The sequence below is a fragment of the Gymnogyps californianus genome, chromosome Z, assembly GCF_018139145.2.
Source record: "Gymnogyps californianus isolate 813 chromosome Z, ASM1813914v2, whole genome shotgun sequence".
In the NCBI taxonomy this organism is placed as follows: Eukaryota; Metazoa; Chordata; class Aves; order Accipitriformes; family Cathartidae; genus Gymnogyps; species Gymnogyps californianus.
Window position 1 is genome coordinate 53,480,484 of NC_059500.1, and position 23,028 is coordinate 53,503,511.

The window sequence follows — 23,028 nt, forward strand, 5'->3', positions numbered from 1 at the left end:
ACGGGACTTAAGTCGTTACTCCAGATATATGCTGGTGTAAGTTATGGGAGCCTATTCCAGCATAACAGAGTAGTTTAGATAACTCAGATTATATCAGAGGAGTAATTCCATGTTTACTACGGAAACAGAGAGCTTGCATGGGTCAGCGATCTTTGGTGCAAAGTAAATTTATTTTTAGGTTCAGAAGTAGTGATTAGTTATTAAATTCAGAAGACCGGCAGTAAATCTGTGATATAATTAGGACGAAATCGATTTATATCTTGGGAATATATTTTTATCTTCCATTGTTATTCTATTTAAATGTTGATGCAAATACGCGTCCTCAATGTTGCTACACCTTGTTCTGTTGGTATAAATACAGAAGTTTGTAACTATGCTGATATTATCCTCCAAGATGCAGAACTGAAACAGAGGAAAAAGTAGGTTCCAGTTAACCTCTCCGCTCCCCAAGACTAACATCACCAGACGTTAAAGCAGTAGTAAAGTTGGCACACACCCTCCCCCGGTAACAGCGACAGAAAGCGGCATGTATTATTCCTCCCAAAGCTAGTAACTTGAAAGCAAGTCCACGCTCTGCCGCAGAAACACAGAAACCTTTTTTCCACCCGAGCAAGGCTTTTGTGGAGGAAAACCCCGTTTCCTCGGAAAATCACCACCAGGCTCTGCCCAGGCGAACCGGGGTCCCCGCCGCGCCCCGACCTCCCCGGCCAGTCCCGCCCGGCGCCCGGGGCGCTCCGCCGCAGCGATGCCGGCCGGCCGGGCCGGGCCCGCCAGCGAGGGGTCAGGGCCGCGCGGGGCGGCCCGCAGGGGCCGGCGGGCGGGCAGGTGGCGGCGAGGCGGGGCGAGCGCGGCGCCGCCCCCGCGCCCCATTGGCGCCGGCGGTGGGGGGCCGCGCCGCGCCGCCCCCCGCACACAAAGTCGGGCTGCCCGCCGGCGGCGGCGGCGGTAGCGGCAGCGGCGGGGCCATGCAGAGCTGCGGGCGCTGGTGGGGGCGGCTGGCGGCCCGCGGGGCGCCCGGCACCTGCGGCCGGTGGCGGCGGCGGGGGGGGTGGTGGTGGTGGTGGTCAGCGGCGCTGGGGCGGCGGCGGCGAGGCGTCGCGGTGCATCGAGCAGCTCCTACCGCGGCACGATGACTTCTGCCGGCGGCACATCGGGCCGCGGGAGCGGGAGAAGCGGGAGATGCTGCGAGCCGTCGGGGTGCAGGTAGGTGCCTGCGCCGCGCCGTGCGGGGCGGAGGGGGCGGCGCGGCTGGTCCCCTCCCGCTGCGGGCTGTGCCGGCCCGGGGGGGAGCTAACAACGGCGTGCGGTCGCCTCTTTGCAGAGCGTCGAGGAGCTGATGGATAAAACCATCCCGGCCAGCATCCGCCTGCGGAGACCGCTGAGGATGGATGACCACGTCTGTAAGTGACCGCTTGACCCGGGGTGCTCCCGCACCCGTCCCCGCCGCCCTCCCGGGCGCAGCCCTGCCTGCGCTTCCCGCGGCTCGTTCCGGCCGCCGGCGCCCGCGGGGAGAACTTGGGGTGCCCCCCCCCTCCCCCCCCCCCCGAGTGTCCCCGCTGAAACTGTAACGAACAGATCTCCCCGCTGAAGTGCAGGATAAGACTTAAATAAGCGTAGCAGTACCATCACCGACACTTTAATCTTCACAGACTAACTCGGTGGAGTAGTTCGGCTGCTGCATTTCTTGCTGTCGTGTTGGAAATCGGTAGGAAAACGTGTGTGGCAGAGCAGGGTTGCCCGAAAAACCGTTTTTGAGCTCAAGAGCTACAGTGCCTTCGCTTTGTCCCAAGAGTCTGGTATGGAGGGAAAAGTGTGGCTAAAATCGTCCCTTAATGGGGAAAGTGTGGCTAAAAACCGTCCCTTAATGGGGACTGTAGCTTCAAATGGGCCGCTGTCTTTTGTTGGCTCTTACGTTTCTGCAGGATTTCTTTGTCCCCTGTCCCCGTCCCCCCCGTATAATAACCTACATATTCTAATATCGTGCAAAACCTGTGTCTCCGTATAATGGATACACAGTAGACTAATGGCTAGCGTTTTGAATCTGTCTGATTGAGGGAGACAAGTAAACTGCAGGAATACAAAACATCTGAGCCAGCAATTGTGGTACTACAATAATTTAGCAAATTGCTGTAGAAAACTTGATGTGATTTGATGAGTTTTTAGATATTAACATTCTTAAAAGTTAGTAATCACCGCACAAAATTTCTGTCTGCGTATCTTGATAGATACCTGTGAACATCATGCTGGAAATCCCATGAGTGAAAATGCACTTAAATCCCATGAGTGAAAATGCACTTAAAAATGCACCTAGCTGAACAATTCGACTGAAACTAACAAAGCTCAGTGGCCGTTCAGATAGTGGAGTCAATTACATCAGTATTAACTTTATATTTGTGTCAAGATCCTTTGCCTGATCTGTAGAAAATTTGATCCCTCTCACTGGCTGTTTTTTCATTGCTCATCCGTACGCTGTAATTTGAGTGTAAACTTCAGGCCTGCAGCTCCGGTGAGGTTCCCGGCCAGTTCAATCTGGTTACTCCGAGATGACATCACGCGTGAGAGGCAGCGCCACAATGAAAAGCCAGGAAAACTAGAGCCTGAAAAGACAGATTCTAGCCAGGAGGGATACAGTATTGACTGAAAGTTTCTACCTCTACAATGTTTTATTAGTACAGTGGTATTTTGCTTTTTGGTAACTTCCCATCCTATTGAAATCAGGGGGGAGGGTAGAGAAGTGGTATTTAATCACCACCTTCTGTCTGTACAACTGCTGAAAGTATTGCTTGGCATATTTTCCTATGATTAATGTATTTTAATCAAGGTACTCCCTGACTGATGAGTGATTTTCACTTGTGCTCAGAGGAAAGAACTTTTTAGATTATTATATTTTTAGGTCTGTAAGAGGGGTTAAATGTACGTTGTTACTAATAACTACTTAAAAACCTTTCTTCTAGGTTTTTTTTGGATTTAGTATATGATACTCTTATGAAGTTTTACACTACTAAAACACACATAAAAGTGATATAGTACAGTTGGGCATTAAAATAATTGTACATTATTGAAAACTAAACCGGTGATGTCAACCTAAGTCAAAATCTTGTTGCAGTTTTATGTGTTCTCATGCTGATTTGCATAGCGATTTTGAAGTGGATGTCTCCTACATTGCTGTGCATTAGTTGATGTTCTGTTGTATGCAAGTTCTCACTGTGCAACAGGACCTCATTAGCTAACAGTGTATTTAGTTCACTGGCCTTTTGCTCCACTTGCTATGCTGTTCTTGTTCCCTTAGAGTAAACTTTGAAAGAATGTGACTGTGATGCAGAGTCTCACATTGCACAGCATGCAACAGTGAGTTTTCACAAGAGATGCTTGCATGAGGTACAGAAAACTTTTTTCTGCACACTGCTGCTTTTTCTTCTGTAGCCAGTGTATGAACTAACTGTCTTTTGTAATTTAATGTGTAGATTTTTGTCACTAGTTTTCCACTGCATTGGTAGCAGAAAACTCCACAGCTTGTAAAAGAAAAGTTAAAAGCCTCAGCTTAAAGTTGTGCAACTTCACAGCCGTAACTGGACATTTGTTTTGCTTATGTATGAATGAAAAAGCCATTCTGGTAAATGCTAAGCTTTGCTGGTACAAGTGCATCTATGCTAGAAATGCTTTTTCAGTATTTATTAGTGCCCAGTATTGGTAGATCTCTCCTCATACAGACATGGTCAGTGATGGCAGAGAGAAGGAATGTAGCTTGTGCTAAGAGGTTTCTGAAATTAGTTGCTTCCTTTGGTATGTAATATGACAGAAGTATCTGTGTCCCTTTTCTGACCAAAAAAAAGCCATTTTAAAAGCGCCTGCTGCCATGAGCCCACTGACAGTGGTGTAAAACCATCTGAATATGCCACTGAAAGCCGGTAGGGGTGAAACAGCAAAATGTCTACTTTCCCATGACAGTAAGTTGCAGTCCTGCACCTCAACCGATTCTGGAAGGGGGGCTTTTTTACAGTCAGCTTTTTCTGCAGATAAGGGAAAATGTTATTTTGGCATGTAACTTCTGTTCAGTCAATATTTACAACAAGGCTAGACATCTGTTTGATAATTCATTGTGATCAGCTGGTACTACAGAGCTTTTTTCCCACTGTCACAGTAAGTAAACTTTTAACAATCAGCTTTTCTTTAGGTATAGAAGGTGCTTTAGCACATATGTAGTGATTGACCCATTCGAAGTAAAAGAACAGATTATCTTATATAAGAGTAATCCTCTTTCTTTTATCCCTGCAAACCTACTGTCTGTATGAGTCAGTGTTATCCCTGCAATGCTGCTGTTGTATGTCCATCTTTATTTAATGGGTAGGCTTTGTACATATGTATTTCTGCTTTTTTTGTTCAGGATTTGAATTAAAAAAATGAGTCTACAAACGCTGCCTTGATTTTTTTCCAAAATATTCCCAGTTACATTCTCAAATTTTAGAATTTATAAACATTAGTTTATAAAATCTGTGTAAGAAACTAATTGGATCTCCAGTCTAAACATTTTTAGAAGCGATATTCCTCAGAAGCAGTTGTATTGTAAGAAAGGCTATTTGTATCCTCAAATTTAACTGCTCTTCGTGCAGTTAAATCTACTTTAACTATGATTTTGTATTTAAAATGCTGCTTAAAAATTAATTCTGGATGAGTTTATAATCAGCTCCTAATGTCAGTCAGATTTTTAGAGCTGATTTAGTCATTTTGGATTCCCTGCTGCTGGAGTCCACACTGTATTCTTTGAATGCCTATGGCAGGGGTAATTGTCATCCTCCGGAGTGTTGCCACAAGTGGTGCAGGAATCTGCATTACCACCAGTGGCACTTTGCTCCTCACACTTTGCTCCTCACGGCACTTTCGGGCTGCTGCTCCTCTCCCCAAAGGCAGCAGGCCTTGGGGGTAGGATGGAGAAAGGCAGGCATGTTGCTGGCTCTCAGCCCCTCTGTGCTTTCCGCTCCTCGCAGCATCCTCGGGTTGCTTCTGCTGCCCAGGCAGGCTGGGTGAGTGCAGGTGGCCCGAGTGAAAGGAGGAGGCGGCAGGGCAACAGATGGTGTTGGCTTTCTGCCCATCTCTTGGGAAGTTGCTGGTCGGACTGAGCGCCTGGGACAGGCACTTTTCTTGTGCTGTCCTGCAGCATTATTACATGTCTGACAGTGCTTTGGAACTGTTTTGCTTCAATATAATCTGACTTTTTTTTTAACAGAGATCAAATTAATTGCTAATGCAAGAGAAATAAATTAATTCCCTTTTTCTCATATCAACTGTTCTGAAGATCTTGCTTCCTTGATCTCAGAAGCTAGATTTTTTTTTTTTTAAGACCTGACATAGTGTGAACAAAATGGTATCAGATGAATAGTCTCCTCCCTTTTGTGTTGTAAGTTTTAAGTTGTATAACTCAAACTGCCCCTTCTGTCTTGATTTCTCTTTCTCTCTCTCTCTTTTTTGGGTACCATATTATTTTGCAGGTATCTCACAAGTTCAAGGCAAATCTACTGTGCTAACCACAAAAACACTAGCAGAAATAACAGTATTATCATTTTATTATCTGATAATTCACTGCCTCTTACTATTGTTGTGATATATTTTGCCTTTTCCACCTGTGGGTATAGCAGTCATGAAGTATCCTCACAGAACTGCTACTGGGAGCCTCAGTGAATTTTCTCCACAGTTCTAAGATAGCAGTACTGCAAGATCAATGAACTTTATTCTGGGTACTGTCTTTGATCATGTTATCTAATGAGTTGATGAGGGGAATAAAGATCAACTGCAGTGACTTAGCTAGCAATTTTATTTTTTGCTGAACAAGGTTCTTAAGGAATTTATAGTGTGCACCCAATAAAATGAATTCAAGATAAAGGTGTTTCAACCATGTTGTCTTAGAAAACTGGAAACAGACAGCTGAGTGTGATGGCCAGTTTCCAACCATTTCTTAACTGTAGCCAATTTTTAAAATTATGTTTTATTTCCCCATTTTTAATATTGCTTCTTTATTTCACCAGTTGCTGGGGTGAATTTAAAAAAAAAATCAGTAACCCAACACAACATCTTGCAAGCTCTGTTTTTTCAACCATATGTATTGAAATTTGCTGAAATCCTCATCTTCATACGTTTCAGCTTTAAATAAATAAATATTTACAAGAATACACTGTTTCCACTACATATGCTCCAAGGTACTGTACTTTATACGGCAGAAAAAGTCTGTGTAATTTTCTGGGTTTGGTGACACTCTTGTTGACCAAACTGGAAATTTAGCAATTTCATTTTGAATTTGGAAATTAATTTTTAAACATACATGAGATCACTCTTGTGGTTAGCATTCTTTTGCCTTTATACTAGCGTTAGTTATTTACAGAGTGACCAATAAAGTGTTAGACCCCTTTCACAAGTAATATTATGGGAATACACTGTTAAAAGCTAGGCTTGATGGAGTGGGAAATACAGCTACTGACAGAGACACAGGATCCTGTCCAGGCTGGTGGGGACATGAGGAGGTCTCCAGCCCCAGCCCCTGCCCGGAGGAGGCTCCACCGTGGGCTTAGACGAGGCTGCTCAGGGCTTCACCCAGTCAGAATATGAAACCTCCAAGGATGGAGACTCAGCTCCACTGCTGGGTTGTCCTCATGGGGAAAAGGCTTCTCCTTTTCTCCAGCCTGAGCTGCTCATGTTTCAGGTTCTGCTGCTGCCTCCCGTCCTCCTGCCACGTACCATTGTGAAGAGTCCAGCTACATCTCCTCCATCCCCTCCTGTTGGTGCTGGGGATGCTGTTAAGAATGGTTTCATTCCCTTGCTCTCTGGTCTTTGGACCCCAACATATGCGTTAATTTCCCTCATCCTTGTCTATGTTAGTTTTGCTTGAATTCAGAACCATGTCAGTGTAAAGCAAACACTGAATTCGTGAAAATTAAATCATCATAAATCTACATGGGACTTATGTTTGGTCTTAGGTAAGCCAAGCTGTACAGACAAATCAGGGGCTATTGACTTCAGTTACTCAGGAGTGCAGTTCCTTATGGGCTGTAAAGACATGCTGTGATGAACTACTTCAAAGCAGTGTAAGGCATAGGGGAAGGAGTGTTCACCCCAGGTCTCTTCAAAGAGGCAGGCCAAATGTAGGAGATGTGTATTTGAGCTGTACTCCTGCTGTTGCCTTCATAGTCACCAAAGGAGCAGGGTAAGTGAGGTGAAGCAGGAGTGGAGGGAGTGTGCCCTCCAGCATTTCACCGCACTGATTAAAACTAGTAGTGTAACTGTCTTCACAGATAGCTCATAAAAATGTAGTAATTAAAAATATGTTCAGTGTTGGGATCTATCGGCGCAGCTCTGCTAGGCGGGATGTGGTTCTACTCTTAAGCTTAATTGCTACCTAAGCTGCTTACAGTCTCACTAAGCTTTTTGCTTTGTGCCTTGAATCAATTCGGAAACTGGTTTATTTCAGAGAGCTCTAGCACAAGTTCAGTGTCTTCACGTGGTAGTTGTTAGCTATATTTGCTGAGAAATGACTCTCTAGAAGAAACGTCCAGTCGGGCAAACAAAGGAAATGCTGTCTGGCACATAGTACAGTATTTGTGGTATGTGTTCACTGCAGAAATAGCACTCAATGCATTTTTGTGTGTGACATTGGGCTAGTGAGCAAGTTAAACGATACCCAACCTGTGCCTTCAACTGTATTTGGAGTTAAACAAGAAATTCATTACCATTTTCAAAAAATCATTGATGTTTGAATTCTGCAAGAATACAGCCCTCCCTCTCAAACTGCACCCAAACTATCTTTCATCAAACTTTTGGTTTGCAAGGGGTAGAGGATTGAAACTCTCACTTAAACAAACAAGTGCATCTGTCTGGCATAAACTGTGTGGCACGGGTATTGGGGAGTGGAGCTGCTCACTACACTTTCGAAACTTTGCCCTGGACATTGCTGAGTTCAAGTATAATAAACACATGACTCTTGAGTCTCCAGAAAAAACTGCAGTTTACTGAAAACAAGAAATTAATCTTTATACATTAGATCTAATAGTAACACTGAGTAAAAGGCAGAGAAGAAATGAACTTTGAAGTGAGAACTGAAGATCAGTAAAAAAGTAACTGTGGAAGGTATAATGTGACTGTGGAAGGAATTAATTGAAAACCAGAAGATTTTTTTTTTAAATTAATCTTTATACATGGAATGAAATAGTAGCACTTTGAGTAAAAGGAAGAGGAGAGATGAGTTTTGAAATCAGAGCTAAAGTTACAATATCCTTGTTTATGGCTGCAGAAGAAATTAATTCAAAACTTAGAGAATTATTTACCACCAGATTCCAGAGCATTAACTGTTTTGACTTGATTTCTCTCGCTGGAGTAACTTTATGGAGAGAAAATAGGTTTTGAGACATCCAGGGCCCAAGCTCTTCTGCTTTGGTGATTTGTAGCCTTATATTCCAAAGTCTGCTTTTCAAGTTGCAGTGCAGAATGAACAGGACTTGGTGCAACTGCCCCAGTACAGCAATTTCCGAGGTCAGATTGGGGGGAAAAATTAAAAAAGATCAGCTCCCCTCACCTAGGAGGGTTGGTGTCCAGTTCCCCCCAGGTTTGTTTGGTTGGGCAGGCCTATCTCTCTGCATAATCTTAGACAGCCTCCTGACCATCTTTCTGCATCCTCAGGTACTAAAATATTTTGTAAATCTTTCCCTTTGGCAGATGTTGGGTAGCATTATTCATTGACAACTAAGAACAGGTTGACTGAATGTGATTTTTGCACAGCCTTCAGGATACCAAGAAGTATGTAGAAGCAAGACCAAAGACAAAACTATAGTTGGGGGAGGGAGGGAGGGAGTGCAAATGCTTTCCGTCTGAACACTTCAAAAGCATTCTGTTGTAATCTCTCCAAACTAGATTGGCAGACTCATTTAAAAGTTAATCTTAAATGGAATTTCTTAAGCTAGAAATACTGTATTCAACACTTCTTTTTTTTTTAATTAACTGGGGAAGCATACTAAAATTGAATTAAAAGAACTGTTCCGTTTTATCAGCTGTTTAGGGAAAATGCGAGAAAAGAAAGTTCTTTAATACTAAGAAATTACTCCTGGGTGCGTGGTGTGAGCCCAGTTTGTGCAAATATGGCTCTGTTTGTTAGAAGCACTAAATCATGGTTGTGGATGGTTATGGCTTCATCCAGTGCTGATTCTGCAAGGTTTAGCTAATAAAAGGTGCCTTCTGAGATATATTATAATGCATGTGCAAGAGACCCAGAATGTATATTGCATTAGCACTGAAAGGGCTCCATAAGCCCTTTGCCTACAGCTGTTTCTCTCACTATTGTTTCCACATTGGTTGAAACTCTGTTATTATTCAGTTGTTGCATTTTCCAGAATCTTGGCAGAATTTGAACTTTCCCAGAATATTTTACCAGCTTACTATTTTATCTTTACTGTTCTTGGTTTGCACTTTATTCTGCTACTGTTTATACTTGCATCACCGATGTTGCATTTTTTTTACACAGGGGTACAAGGCATTTAGGTTAAAAACTGTTAGCATTATACATAACTGTAGTTTTCTGACATCATTTCCTTTCCAATTAGGTGAAAATGAAATCCTTGAAACTCTATACAATATTGCAAGCAAGAACGAGATATGGAGGTCTTATATAGGCATGGGTTACTACAACTGCTCAGTGCCTCAGCCCATTGCACGGAATTTGTTGGAGAATGCAGGATGGTAATGTACCCCATTTTCTTTTTAAATGCATATGTATAAATATACTTTTAAAGTTCGTCTTATGAATAAGCATAGACAAATATACCCCAAACCTATTTTTTTGACTAAGGCTTTCATATATTTGATACTGATGTGTAAGTGTAGGAACTGTGGTGTTCATGCTGAAGCTAGAGAGGAAAAAGAATACTTTTGACTTTAGAAGATGCTTTTTCCGTAAAATATTTCATTGAGTTTTGTGACTTCTGTTCACAGCTCCTATTTATTATCAACTAAAACAAGAATATCTGTTTGCTTTAAGGAAGTATACAGACTTAACTCCTAAACTAAAGTAATTCTTTCCTAACTTCTGCCTAAATTTAAACCAGCTCCCTCCTCCACTGGTGTATGAAATTTTGGGTGGAGATAGTTAAATACCATGCAATACTCTGATTATGTTTTTCTTATGAGTAAGTAAGAAGCCTTGATAATTTTAAAGGCTTTGCTTTTGGTATTTCTTTCTTGATTTTTTTTGAAACCAGAGACCTTCAAGGGTTTGAATGTGTATCCATAAAGTATGTTCATGTCTGAACAAATAATTCACTGGTGCCTGAAAATAGGTAGACAGCAATACTTGATAATTCATTTATGAAAAGGCTGAGAATATTGTACTTTGTTTTCATCACCCAGCTGACATTTCGGGTTTTGGGGACAAGCAAAAGAATATCCTGTCTGACAGACTTGAATTTGAATGTTATTAGTTTGGGGGTTTTTTTATTACTTAAATGTAAAAAGGAAAATATTTTAATGGATTGATTTATATCTTATGAACAGCATTAATCTAATCTTGGTGGACTTTTCCTGACAAAGGCACTAAGACTTGATTGTAAATACTCATCTAGCATTGACATTTCTCTGAAGAACTGTAACTCAGAAATGATGCAAGAGAAAAACTAAATTTAATGTGGAGTCTCACTTTCCAACAGATTGAATGCAACCCTGCATTGTCTTATTTGGTTTAGAAGTTCCCTTATCTCTAGTCAGTAACATCCTTTTTTTGGTACTGTATTAAAATAACAACTGTCATCTTTATTACTGAGTAATTTTTATTTTAATAAAAGCATATTTAAAGGTGTTATATATATATATAAAACCCCCCAACCAACCAACCAACTAGTCAAATTAGTCAGCGTAAAAAGCCATTGTTACTTAGATGCTATATTTTTTGTACTTTGGGTTGCCATAAATGGGTCTATGTATCTGTAGACCTCCAAGTCTATGTATTTTTAGACTTGTCTGCTGTATTTGCATCTCAGACTTTTTGAACAGATGAAAAAGTTGCACTGTTCAGACTCAGGAAATCTATGCAGTACACCTATACCAAGTTTTATTTAGCCTTATCCCCACCTACTTTTTGGAACATATGCAATCTAAATATTTCAGTACAGTGCTGCAAAACAAATAATCAGTTGCTAGAGGCAAAAATAAGAACAGTTAAAAAGTAAGTGGACCAAAATTAACTGCATATTTTTAAATGCTAAAAAATTGTATAGTGTTAATGAAACAGCTGGGAGAGTCTATCCAGAAATCTGTTCTTGGAGTGTCCAGTAAAGTCAACTAGACTTTTGGCTGAAAGCTAAACTTTTAGATGGGTAAAGTGAAGGCTAAAATGTTTGTTGGGGAGAGGGTGTATGTGTGTGTGCATGTGTGCAAAAGCAACTATACAGACTTTATGGAAGCTGTTTAAGAAATCAAACCTCTCCTTACACCTACTGAGTGTGTAACACTTCTGTGCTAACACACCTCACATTGCAGCTCCAAGGGAAATGCTGCAAGCGCAGGCTTATTGTTTCTGATCAATTCTGCCTCTCTCTCATGACTTGTAGTTTCTCATTGCTTGGCGTTCATTAGAGCAGGGCTTGCATTGGAATACAATGTAAGTTTCTACGAGATTGTAGATGTCTGTGAACATGAAAGTGAAGGACTTCACAGTATTTAGGACACTTGGACTTGCTAGGAGGAGGTGTGAAGCAAAGGGGTAGATTTAAGGAGGAAACTGTTTACAAGATAAATTTTTGGCTGAAAATGAGACTACTGACCCACACTGCTTTCTTTAGAAGATTACCACAGAAGTCTTCCCAAATCTCAGATTCTGTTAAGGAAATATGCAACACTGTTGGAGTTTCAAAACTTTTTGAAGCTTTTGGACAATGATCTATAATATCTCTGTTCAAAATAAAAGCTGTGAATAGCTTAATTACTGTGAGATAAAACTGTCTGCCCAAAACTATGCACTAAGAAGTGCCTGGGAAGTCAGCATTCAGGAATTTCTTGTACTGGTAGCTTTAGAAAAGCATAGGCGTCCTTTTCTTTTAAGTCTAATCCCATTTTAACTGCTTCTGTATTTGTGAAAGAAGCTATTTCAAAACACTTGGGGTAGATATTTTTCAGATAAATTTTTATCCAAAGAACACTTTGATTGAAAGTTAAGAGAACAAGCAGAGAAACTTCTGTTGTGGACCTGAAAGGCTGCAGTTAAAATTCCAGTCTCCTACGTGAGGGATTTGACTTAGTCACAGAAGGTAGAGAATAAGTATCCCTTATTTTTGATACTTGATTTCCTTTTGGTCTTGGTTACTGGCTGCTAACACTTCCTTGCTCCCAGTAATCTGTGACTAACAATTCCATGCTAGCACGGGGTAGAAGTCTTAGAAGTATTTTCCATACACTACTTAGTTGGTATTAGCAAAAATATTAGCCTATTTTTTCCAAACAAATAAATAACGGGTCAATGTGTAACTTACTTTATTCTTAGAACATCTCAACTCTAAAATGCAGGCAAAAGGGTTTATTTTGGCGCATACCACCAGTTATGTGACTTTCAGCACAGACTCCTCAAATGTATGAACACCTGTCATCTCTCTGCTGGTATGGATGCATAGTCCTTATTCTGCTGTACCCCGTATTAACATATTAATTAAATTTTTTCACACCCAATGTGGTGAGATCTTCCCCTAGTAGCATACAAATTAATTCTCTGCCCTGCCATGAACATAAATGAATAACTGAAGATGTGAAGAATACTTGGTTTCAAAAATCAGCTTACATATAGGCTTCTTATTAACATACATGTCAAAGTAGTGTAGTATTTATTTTTGGGGCCTAAATTGATAAAAATACCTATCAGGCCTTGAAAATCAAGAAGGCCTTTAAAGTCACACTAATACCATACAGCAGAGCGTGATGCAGAGGTGTCCAAACTACAGCTCACTTGATTCCTTTGCCCCCAGACATTAAACATGTAAGAATAAACTACCTGTACCAAGGACACCTGCAATCTTTACATCAGTAGTGTAACTTACTAAACTTACTAGCTAGCAGCACTCAGCACTTATGCATTGCATTCTGAAATTTACTGCATACTATGCAAAAATCTGATATAAACATTACGCAGCTGGTTTCTTCTTGTAGACTGGATACAGAAAGCTGCACAAGCAACGACAAAGCATGCCAAGTTGGCAGTAAATTCAGTGTTTATGCTTCGAGTGGAAACTGGCACGTCTCCATGCCCTATCATAAGACTATCCAGCTTTCTCAAACCCATGGGTAGGATGCTGTTTTAGGAACACCCTTATAACTGCTCTTCAAAGATGCATAAAGTGCCAAGTGATGCATCTGGAACTCTATATACAGTACGGCATTTGGGAATTTTACAGGCTGGATGGAACTGCTTGCTGTTGGATGGCTCCTAGTTGTACAGCTTTACTCTAGTATCTTTCTACATTGCAATATTTATATTTGTGCATATTTAAATTAAATACAGCTGTTTTATTTTGTTTTGTTTTGCTTTGTTTTGTTTTGTTTCAGTTTTGGCCTTAACAGTGATGTCCAGTCCATAAAAGTCAGATAATTTAAAAATTTCGTGTATTCAGGACTGAACTTCAGTCTCAATTTTCCAGTGTTGTCAGCTATATGAATTATCTTTTTTCTGTGGCTCATGTATGTTGGTTTTAAATTCTGCTAATGGTCTGTCCTTACTTTAAGTTAGTTTCATCTTATTAATTGTCAGATCTCAAAAAGAATACTCTGTATAACTGGAAATCCAAATTCTTCTAGCTCTGCCATTCAATGAGATTAGTCTTGCAGACTGCAAGAACATAATTTATAACAAGCTAAAAGTATTGTGTTGATTATCAATACATTAACTTTCCAGAGATTCAGTCAAAGTATAGAAAAATATCACTAAGGAAGATATATAGTGAACTGTTTTACTAGAACTTACTGTGTACTAAGAAAAAAATTAGGCTTAGTCTTAGATCTTATTGACTGTACACCTACAAATACTATTCAAGAACTAGTTCATTGAATATTGCTTGATAATGGAGTTTTCTGAATCTTTGCATGGAAGCAAGAGCTAACTTTAGTATAAAGAAGCTGTGATTGTTAATCTTGCATTTAATGTATAGTCTGTTTGTTTTGTTGCTAAACTTAGGACAAACCCAACTCCCGATTATGAAAGCTTCTGCTCTTTCATAAGCCAGGTCTTTTGATGAGTGGCCTAGCTTTTGGCTGAAAGCATGCTTCCTAGGTTTTCTTCTAAAACCTTCATCGATATCTTAAAGTTGGTATTCATACAAGTATTTTTGAGAGTAGGATTGAGGCAAAGAGTGAAACACTAAACTAAAGCAAAGCGTTATAAAAGCTACAAAAACTGAAGCCATTTACTACCGAACTCCTGAAGGTCAGACACTGACTCAAGAAAGATGCCACAAACTTCTTATGGAAGGTTTCTTTTGTGTTGTGACCTATCTGCCTTAATTAGCTGGGGAGCGTTTGTTTGCAGAAGTACTTTTGGTCAGAACAGATGGCAACTGGAGACGATATTTTCCTCCAGTTTGATTGAACAAGAGGCAGTTTGTAGTTGTGTGTCTTGCCACAATGGTAATCCTTCCTTTTCATTTTAATGTTGTTGGTACTGGACTTGAATTATGTGCAGAATAGCCACTTGAACAAACCTAAGCAGAAGAGAGGGCGGTTTTGAATGAGAGATGGTTTAGTGTGCTTTTTAGAAATTTGATTTATGTAAAAGTTTACTTTAGAAATTACTTTTACTTTTAAAGAGTTTGCTTTTAAATTCTTTTTAAAAGTCACTTAACATCTAGTATGGATTCAGGCAGAAGTCAGAGTGCAGACTAAAGCCAGCTATTTTATTTGAAGAAATTGTGGAGAAGTAGAATTATTGTATTAAAAGATTTAGATGCTTAGACAGTGCCACACAACCTTCAAAAAAAAAAAAGTGTTTAAATAAATGTTTTTATGTTATAAAAGTTGTATTTACCTGTACAGCTGTTGAACTTCATGCACTGTAATTTGCAGTAGTACTGGAATCCAAGATTTCTTGGTTGAATTTCTTCCATCCTTTCCGAAATTGGTTGGTTTTACTTCAACTGTTTTTACCATTCAAAATCATCACATCAAAATCACAAAGTTTCATTAATTCTGTTTTGTAGTATAGTGTACTATCCCAACTATGTGGGGTAGGATTGAGGTTATTCAAGGGAACCATCAAATTAGCAGCTACTTAGTAGCAGTTTAAGAATAGATTTATTTATTTATTTCACACAATGTAAAAACTTCATTTAAAAAATCATTTGAGCATAAACTATGAGTGGAAATTCTTGAGACTTTTTTAATAGGTTTCTGGGTAGCTGATTTGAGTGGTCTGCTTTGAAGCATTCATTGCAAAGTCTATCTCTAATTATATAAGATAGAATCTTAGGAAAGGGGGTTCTCATCAAGTAAGGAGTTGTGAACATTACTCACATCTTAAAAAAGATGCTTTGTCTTTGAAAACAAAATAGAGAATTTTGGACCACATGAACAGCTACAACTTTAATGTCCTTTAGCAAAATTTGCAGCCAAGTTTAATGTGAAGTATTGCTTCTCTACTACTGATTTTTCTTTTTTTTTCCTACCTTTCTCATTTTGCATCAGTCCCTAATTAGTAATGGTTTAATGAAACAATGTTTTTGTTGAATTGAACAATAAAGCCAGTATACTCAACTTTAATTAAAATCTCACTTCTGTTAACTGATTATTCTGGCAACTACTAACCAATGATTCTTGATTTTATTTTTCTTCTCTTGCACTAATATTTCTCTAATGCATTTCAATTAATCTCAATGCTTTAATTCTTATTAGTCTACTTCTAGTTCCTCCTGCAAGTTATAATGCAAAAAAAAGGCCTTTAGCTGAAATAAAATGAGAAAGTAAGATTGTTAACTTCAAATACAGAGGAGTTTCTTTTATTGAGCAAGAAAACTCATTGTTCCTGCAGAGGAGTTGGGAATAACTCTTTATCGGTGAGAACTGAGTGGGCAGGGGGACCATTCAGAAAACAAATCTTTATACTCCTAGATTGATAGTTTATCTGACAAACTGAAAACTGGGTTTAGCAGCCGTGGAGAAAAAAAAAATTACTACTATTGAGATGAGCAATGTTGCATGCAGCCCAGGACATTGTCTCACTTGTGAACTATGCAGTCAAGTACATGATGATTAGTAGTTTAGTGTTAGACTTGGCTAAGAAGTAGGAAAACCCTTCAATATTTGGGAAAATCATCAATATTTATCTAATTTGATATATAGCTATTGCTTTCTGTCACTGTACTGAATAGTATATGTGAGAAATTTGAGCAGATGTGTCATTTAAATAGACAGTAAATACATTAGCATCACATATTACACTTTGAGTTCACTTATTGAGTATGTCCTTCTTTCTAGCTCTTCCATTCTCTTCTTCAGGACTTTTTTCCTGCCTTCTCTCTTGCATTACTCTTTTATTGCTCCTCTCATCTTGCTCTATACCAGAGGTTCTGCAGCTTGTTCTTTAAAAATCTTTGTTGTTCACCTTCTGTTGATTTTACGTGACTTGAGCTTCCAAATACTTCAGTCTCTCTTTAAAGATTATACCTTCACCCATAAGCATTTTTCAAAAGCCTAGGGCTTACTACCGCCCTTTCAGGAAACAAACTTGTTGTTTTCTTCCATTGCTAGAAAACAGAGGCCATGAGTGTCTCCACTTACCACTTGTTTCTGGCTGCTAGTCTGAATTCAAACTGGCATAAAGCCTGTCCTGAACCACCGTGGAATCCAGTACCCAAATTTCCAGCAGTGAGAGGAGAGTGTGATCTCTGTTCTTGCCTTTCATCCGTGGACCCATGCTGCTTTGTTTTTCTGAACTGTTATAATGGAATGTTTTCCTTAGATTGTTGCCTTTTCTAAGGAATTGCTTATGTTTCCTCTACTGTTTTGTTCTCCAAATGACAACAGATAAAACTCACATCAGTCGCACTTCCCTTCACGAACACATACGGAAACTATCATTTCACAAGAAGTTTCTGGGCTTGATCCTGTGAAATGCCAAGTGCCTTTCCTCCCATAAGAGCGGAGAAGACTTGGCAAGTAAAGGGCTTCAGAAACAGTATTGAAAGATAATGGCAATACCTAGATATGAATGAACTAAGCATTCTCATTTGGATTTTGTGACTTGACTCAATTCTCGCACACTCAGCACCTACTTCCCCTCTCCCTTCCCCAAGATGCACTCACACCTCTGTTTTAAAAGTAATTTCTCTTTTCAAAATGGAGAAATAGAATTCTTCTCCGGTAAAAAGCAAAGTCAATACCAGAAGAGAACATATTCTCGGGCTTCCAGAACAGTAATAAATTACTGCTATCTAAATATAACTGTTTCCTAACAAACTTTCACGTTAGTGAATTATGCTTTACAGTTTATTTTTCCTATGACATAGTTCAGTTACATATTGGCATAATCCTGTTACACATTTATTTTCCTAGACCCAAACTCAGAATTCTTTTCTTACAGGGTTACCCAGTATACTCCTTACCAACCTGAGGTCTCCCAGGGCAGACTGGAGAGCCTGCTAAATTACCAGACTATGGTGTGCGATATCACAGGAATGGATGTGGCTAACGCATCTTTGCTGGATGAGGGGACAGCTGCTGCAGAAGCCATGCAATTATGTCACAGGTACTATGTTTAAATGTATGGTTAAATCACAGCAGGAAGGAATTTTGGAGTCTGAAAGGCGTCTCTCCTGTGTAGGCATGGATAGGTGAGTGGGTTGAAGTTGAGTGTGGTCTTTTCACTGTGAGCAGATCACTAAACAGCTATAGCCCATGTTGTTAAGCCCCCAGAGAAGTTCTTAGTGTTGATGTGAATGTTTAACTCAGACATCTAAGGCCTTAACCTTAAGAAACCTAAGGACCTAGAGACCAGGGGAAAGTCTAGAGCAAGGAGGACTTACCCTTGGTGGAGGAGGGTCAGGTTAGAGAATACTTAAGCAAACTGGACATACACAAGTCCGTGGGCCCTGATGTGATGCACCCATGAGTGCTGAGGGAGCCACCTGATGTCATTGCGAGGCCACTCTTGATTATCTCTGAACAATCATGGTGACTGGGAGAGGTGCCTCAGCACTGGAGGAAAGCAAATGTCACTCCTATCTTCAGGAAGGGCAGGAATGAGGATGGAGGGAACGACCAGCCAGTCAGCCTCACCTCGATCCCTTGAAGGTGATGGAACAACTGCTAGTCCCGGAAACTATTTCCAGGAATGTGAAGGGCAAGAAGGTGATCAGGAGTCACCAGCATGGATTCATACAGGGGAAGTCATGCTTGACCAACCTGATAACTTTCTACAATTAAATGGCTGGCTTGGTAGATGAGGGAAGAGCAGTGGGTATCATCTGCCTTGACAGTCTCCCTTAAATCCTCACAGAGAAGCTGAGGAAATATGGGCTGGATGACGCAAGAGTGAGGTGGATTGAAAACTGGCTGAATGGCTGGGCCCAGAGGGTGGTGATCAGTGACATGAAGTCTAGTTGGAGGCCAGTACCCCAGGAGCAACACTGGGTCCAATTAATGATCCGGATGATGGGGCAGATGACGCAAAACTGGGAGGAGCAGCTGATACACCAGAAGGTTGTGCTGCCATCCAGAAGGACCTTGACAGGCTGGAGAAATGGGCTGACAGGAACCTCGTGAAGCTCAACAAGGGGAAGTGCAAAGCCCTGCACCTGGGGAAGAACAACCCCAAGCATATGTGGTACATGCTGGGGGCTGGCAGCATGTGACTGGCCCTGTTTACCCTCTTACCCCTCTATTTTCTTACACTTGTTCTTCCCAGAATCACTTAGCTGTATCCCTTTTCCCCTAAACATCTCACAATAAGCCCTTGCAATCCCAAAATGCTCTTCCCCTGCATCCCGTAATGTCTCCCCCCGAGGGGGGACCCAGACGGTGTGTCTGAGTTAATTAATTTTAGTTCCCACCTGCCTTGGGGCCTCTCTGCTCCTCTGTGCTTGTGGAGATGGGTCTCTGATGGGCTGCTATCTCCTGTGACGGGCCTGGGAGCCGCAGGGACAGGGTGTTATTTGGGCTCCCCCATCTGCCATTGCCTCTCTGTAGGGGTGCAGAGGAGCTTTTATTGCATAACCTAACAGTCTGTGGCATGAATCTTGTGACCATGAACACTGAATATGTGAATTGTTTTTTTCCACTAGTGGTTAAAAGGAGCTTTAAAAACCCGTGAAGTACATCAGTCCTAATTTGCTAAAAGTGAAACTGTTACTGGTATATCTAAATTTACTATCAGGGATCTGTATTGTAGGGGCGTTTGAAAGGGATCTGCAAATCAAATGAAATCTGAGAGATTATTAAAGCTCACTGTAGGACTGTATGTCAGGAAGGAGATTACACAGCAGAGACTGTCTTGTAACTATTCAGTTGTTCAAAGCATCAGTCTGACATAAAATCGTATTTACCAGAGAAAACTAGGCAATTGTCTTAGTCTCCATCTTACTACTTTGATGGCTTGTGTTTGGTTATCCAGGGCAACACTGAAAGTCTGTATTAAAGACCACAGTTGTATTCCTTTAAAAGAGTATCTGTGTGTGGAGGCATTCCTGCAGCTTCTTAAGTTGGCTCCTTGTTCTGTTTCATAGTCTGTTTTATTTTTTGTCACGTATGAATCTCATTTGAGCGTCTGAAATGAACTTTCTTGTTTTAAATGGACCAGAACCTTTATTTAATCTTACACTTAATTTGGTTACGATAACAAAAATTTACAACTGCCTTTTAACTTAGGAAAACTCCCATTTAGAAAGCCAATTAATTTTATTTCCATGGAAAACAATATATTCTTGATACGTAACCCTTCTTTTTTTCCTTTTCTTTTTAACAGGCACAACAAAAGAAGGAAGTTCTATGTAGATGCCCGATGCCACCCTCAAACTATAGCAGTGGTCCAAACTAGAGCAAAGTAATGTTTTTCTCCATTTTCCACCATATCTTTTCACTTACATGGAATCATTTTTCATCTGTGCCTCTTTACCATATACCTAACATTTTTTGAATATAGGATTATGCTTTCTTTGCAAAATAAAAGCAGAAATCTGTTAACATTTGGCATTGCTTCTACTTTTCCATTCAAATACAACTGCAAAGTAATTAAAGATGTTTAAAAAGAGACTAAACATCTGATAAAAAGAAAATATTTAATTTTCCCCCTAAGTTGTTTGCGCAAATAGATACATTTGGTTATTGAATTCAGTCTGGTCTTTTTTTTTAACTAGGAGATGAATTACCGTACACAGCAAAACTTCTCTTTTAATGAAAGCTAAATCCATTTTAAGTTTACCGTTTAAAGTAACCATCTTTTAAAAATATGACTTGGTTCTCAAAGTTATGATATCAAGTAGCTTATGAATCCTCTGCTCTGCTTTGCTCCATATATCTGATGATGATATCAAATGCAATTATTCTTCAGTGCTATATACCATGACATGAAACTTTCCCAACGTTTAGCACTGCAAATCAGGTTCAACTCTCTGTATGTTAAAGAAAAATTCATATATATGTCCATGAAAACATCATATTAAGTATCACTCCAAAGCAGGAAGTGGTTTGAATATGTTGTCTTCTGCATGTTTTTGTTTTCCAGTTATACAGGTGTTATTATTGAGCTCAAATTACCCCATGAGATGGATTTCAGTGGAAAGGATGTCAGTGGAGTATTATTTCAGTATCCGGACACTGAAGGGAAGGTGGAAGACTTCTCTGAACTTGTTGAAAGAGCTCATCAGAATGGGGTAAAGTAAATTTTATTGGTCTCACAGATTTCAATCTGATGCATGAAACAGACACAGTCATAGAAACTGTTAAATGAGATACCGTCTAAAGTATTACTCTTCAGCTCCATGCAACTGATAACCAGTACGACCATTACAACCATTGCACCTCAGCTCTATGCAAGGGAACTGTTTGAAGCTGTATCTTGTTCAAACTTAGCTCCCATGCAAACACCATTCCTTCAGAAAAGAGGCTGACTGCTCCGTGCACTTCTGTTCTCAGACTCTCGCCTGCTGTGCTACTGATCTTCTGGCTGTCTGTATTCTGAAGCCTCCTGGAGAGTTTGGGGTAGATGTCGTCCTGGGTAACTCCCAGAGGTTTGGCGTGCCGCTCTGCTATGGGGGACCCCACGCAGCATTCTTTGCTGTCAAGGAGAATCTAGTGAGAATGATGCCAGGCAGAATGGTGGGCGTTACGAGGTAAGGGCTCCCTTCGCCATTAGTGTCTTCAGGGAAAAGTGAAATAAAACACATTATGACCATCTTGTGCAGTCTTTATGAATTACAGCTGACCATGGTGTTGTACCAAACACCTTTTTTCTTGAAAACTGGGAGAAAAAGTTGCTTTCGATTTTTAGGAAGCAAGCTTAAAGAATTGCATTTGTGTGGAATGAAGCTGTGAATTGTCTGTAGTGCTTGCTGCAGTGTGGGATGAAGAGATAACCAAAACAGCAGAGAGGATTAATTGTGATGGCATGAGGCTTTGCAAGCTAACTTATTCCACTTACTCTGTACTGTTACATCTTTTTCTCTGCCATCCAGTCATTAAAAACATAAATGGAAAGAAGTAGAAAATTGAGTGAACCGCCCAAATAATCAAGAAGGAACTTAATCTAGTTCAAATTTTAGTCAAGCTTAAACAAAGCAGAGAAATAGTGTGCAAAAACTTACCTTTAATTCTTGTTATTGGTGACATATTTTGAATTTTGACAAGATGTCTAACTGGGAATAGTAGAAATGCAAAGGAAAGACTGCATATCTTTGGCACAGAAGCTATTCAGAAGTACTTCAGTAACCAAAATAACTAATGACATTAACAGTTATCAATAAGCTTAGAAATATTTCATTTGTATATTAATATTCCTTCAAACATATTTTTAATCATCTCACTTATTCTAAGGGTATCCTTAGGCTTTACTCATAGTTCTGAAATCTGATCCCCAATTCAGATTTTGATTAGAAGTCTGGTACAATCTTTCACAAACGAACAATAATTCTATTTATCAAGGTCATACTACTGCTACTTTGTGACTACACTCAGTTTAGTATTTTTAATCTACTTTCATCTTTTTGCATCTCCAGAAAGTTGGAAAAGAAAATGTTAAATTGGAAAAAGCAATGGTACTTTCTCAATGCAGCTTTCTGCTGTGGATTCTTTTAAGTTTTTGATCACACAATCACAGAATGATTGAGGTTGGAAGTGATCTCTGGAGGTTATCTGGTCCAACCCCCCCTGCTAAAACAGGGTGACCTAGAGCCAGTAGCCCAGGACCGTGTCCAGATGTCTTCTGAAGATCTCCAAGGAAGGAGACTCCACAGTTTCTCTGGGCAACCTGTGCTAGTGCTCAGTCACCCTCACAGTGAAAAAGTGTTTCCTCATGTTCAGGAGGACTCTCCTGTGTTTCAGTCTGCACCCATTGCCTCTGGTCCTGTCACTGGGCACTGCTGATAAAAGCCTGGCTCTGTCCTCTTTGCACCCTCCCTTCAGGTATTTATATAGACTGATGAGGCCCTCCATGAACCTTCTGTTCTCCAGGCTGAACCGTCCGAGCTCTCTCGGGCTTTCCTCATAGGAGAGATGGCCCAGTCCCTTCCACATCTTTGTGGCCCTTCACTGGACTCTCTCCAGTACCACTGTATCTCTCTTGTACTGAGGAGCCCAGAACTGGACACAGTACTCCAGGTGTGGCCTCACCAGTGCTGAGGAGAGGGCAGGGATCACCTCCCTTGACTTGTTGGCAAAGCTTTGCCTAATGCAGCCCAGGATACCATTTGCCTTCTTTGCTGCATGGGCACATTGCTGGCTCATGTTCAACTTGGTGTCTCCCACGACCCCTAGGGTCTTTTCCGCCAAGCTGCTTTCCAGCTGGGTGGCCCCCAGCATGTACTGCTGCATGGCGTTCTT

General features: G+C 40.5%; 1 protein-coding gene across 1 annotated transcript in view; it reads left to right on the forward strand.

The window, feature by feature from the left end:
• Window positions 1-965: 965 nt before the first annotated feature.
• GLDC (glycine decarboxylase) overlaps window positions 966-23,028 on the forward strand; it is a 50,646-nt gene continuing 28,583 nt past the window's right edge. Inside the window, 8 exon segments of the mRNA XM_050913327.1 lie at window positions 966-1,015; window positions 1,017-1,203; window positions 1,322-1,400; window positions 9,579-9,714; window positions 17,579-17,743; window positions 19,958-20,035; window positions 20,717-20,864; window positions 21,127-21,323. Coding sequence (XP_050769284.1) covers window positions 966-1,015; window positions 1,017-1,203; window positions 1,322-1,400; window positions 9,579-9,714; window positions 17,579-17,743; window positions 19,958-20,035; window positions 20,717-20,864; window positions 21,127-21,323 — 1,040 coding nt within the window.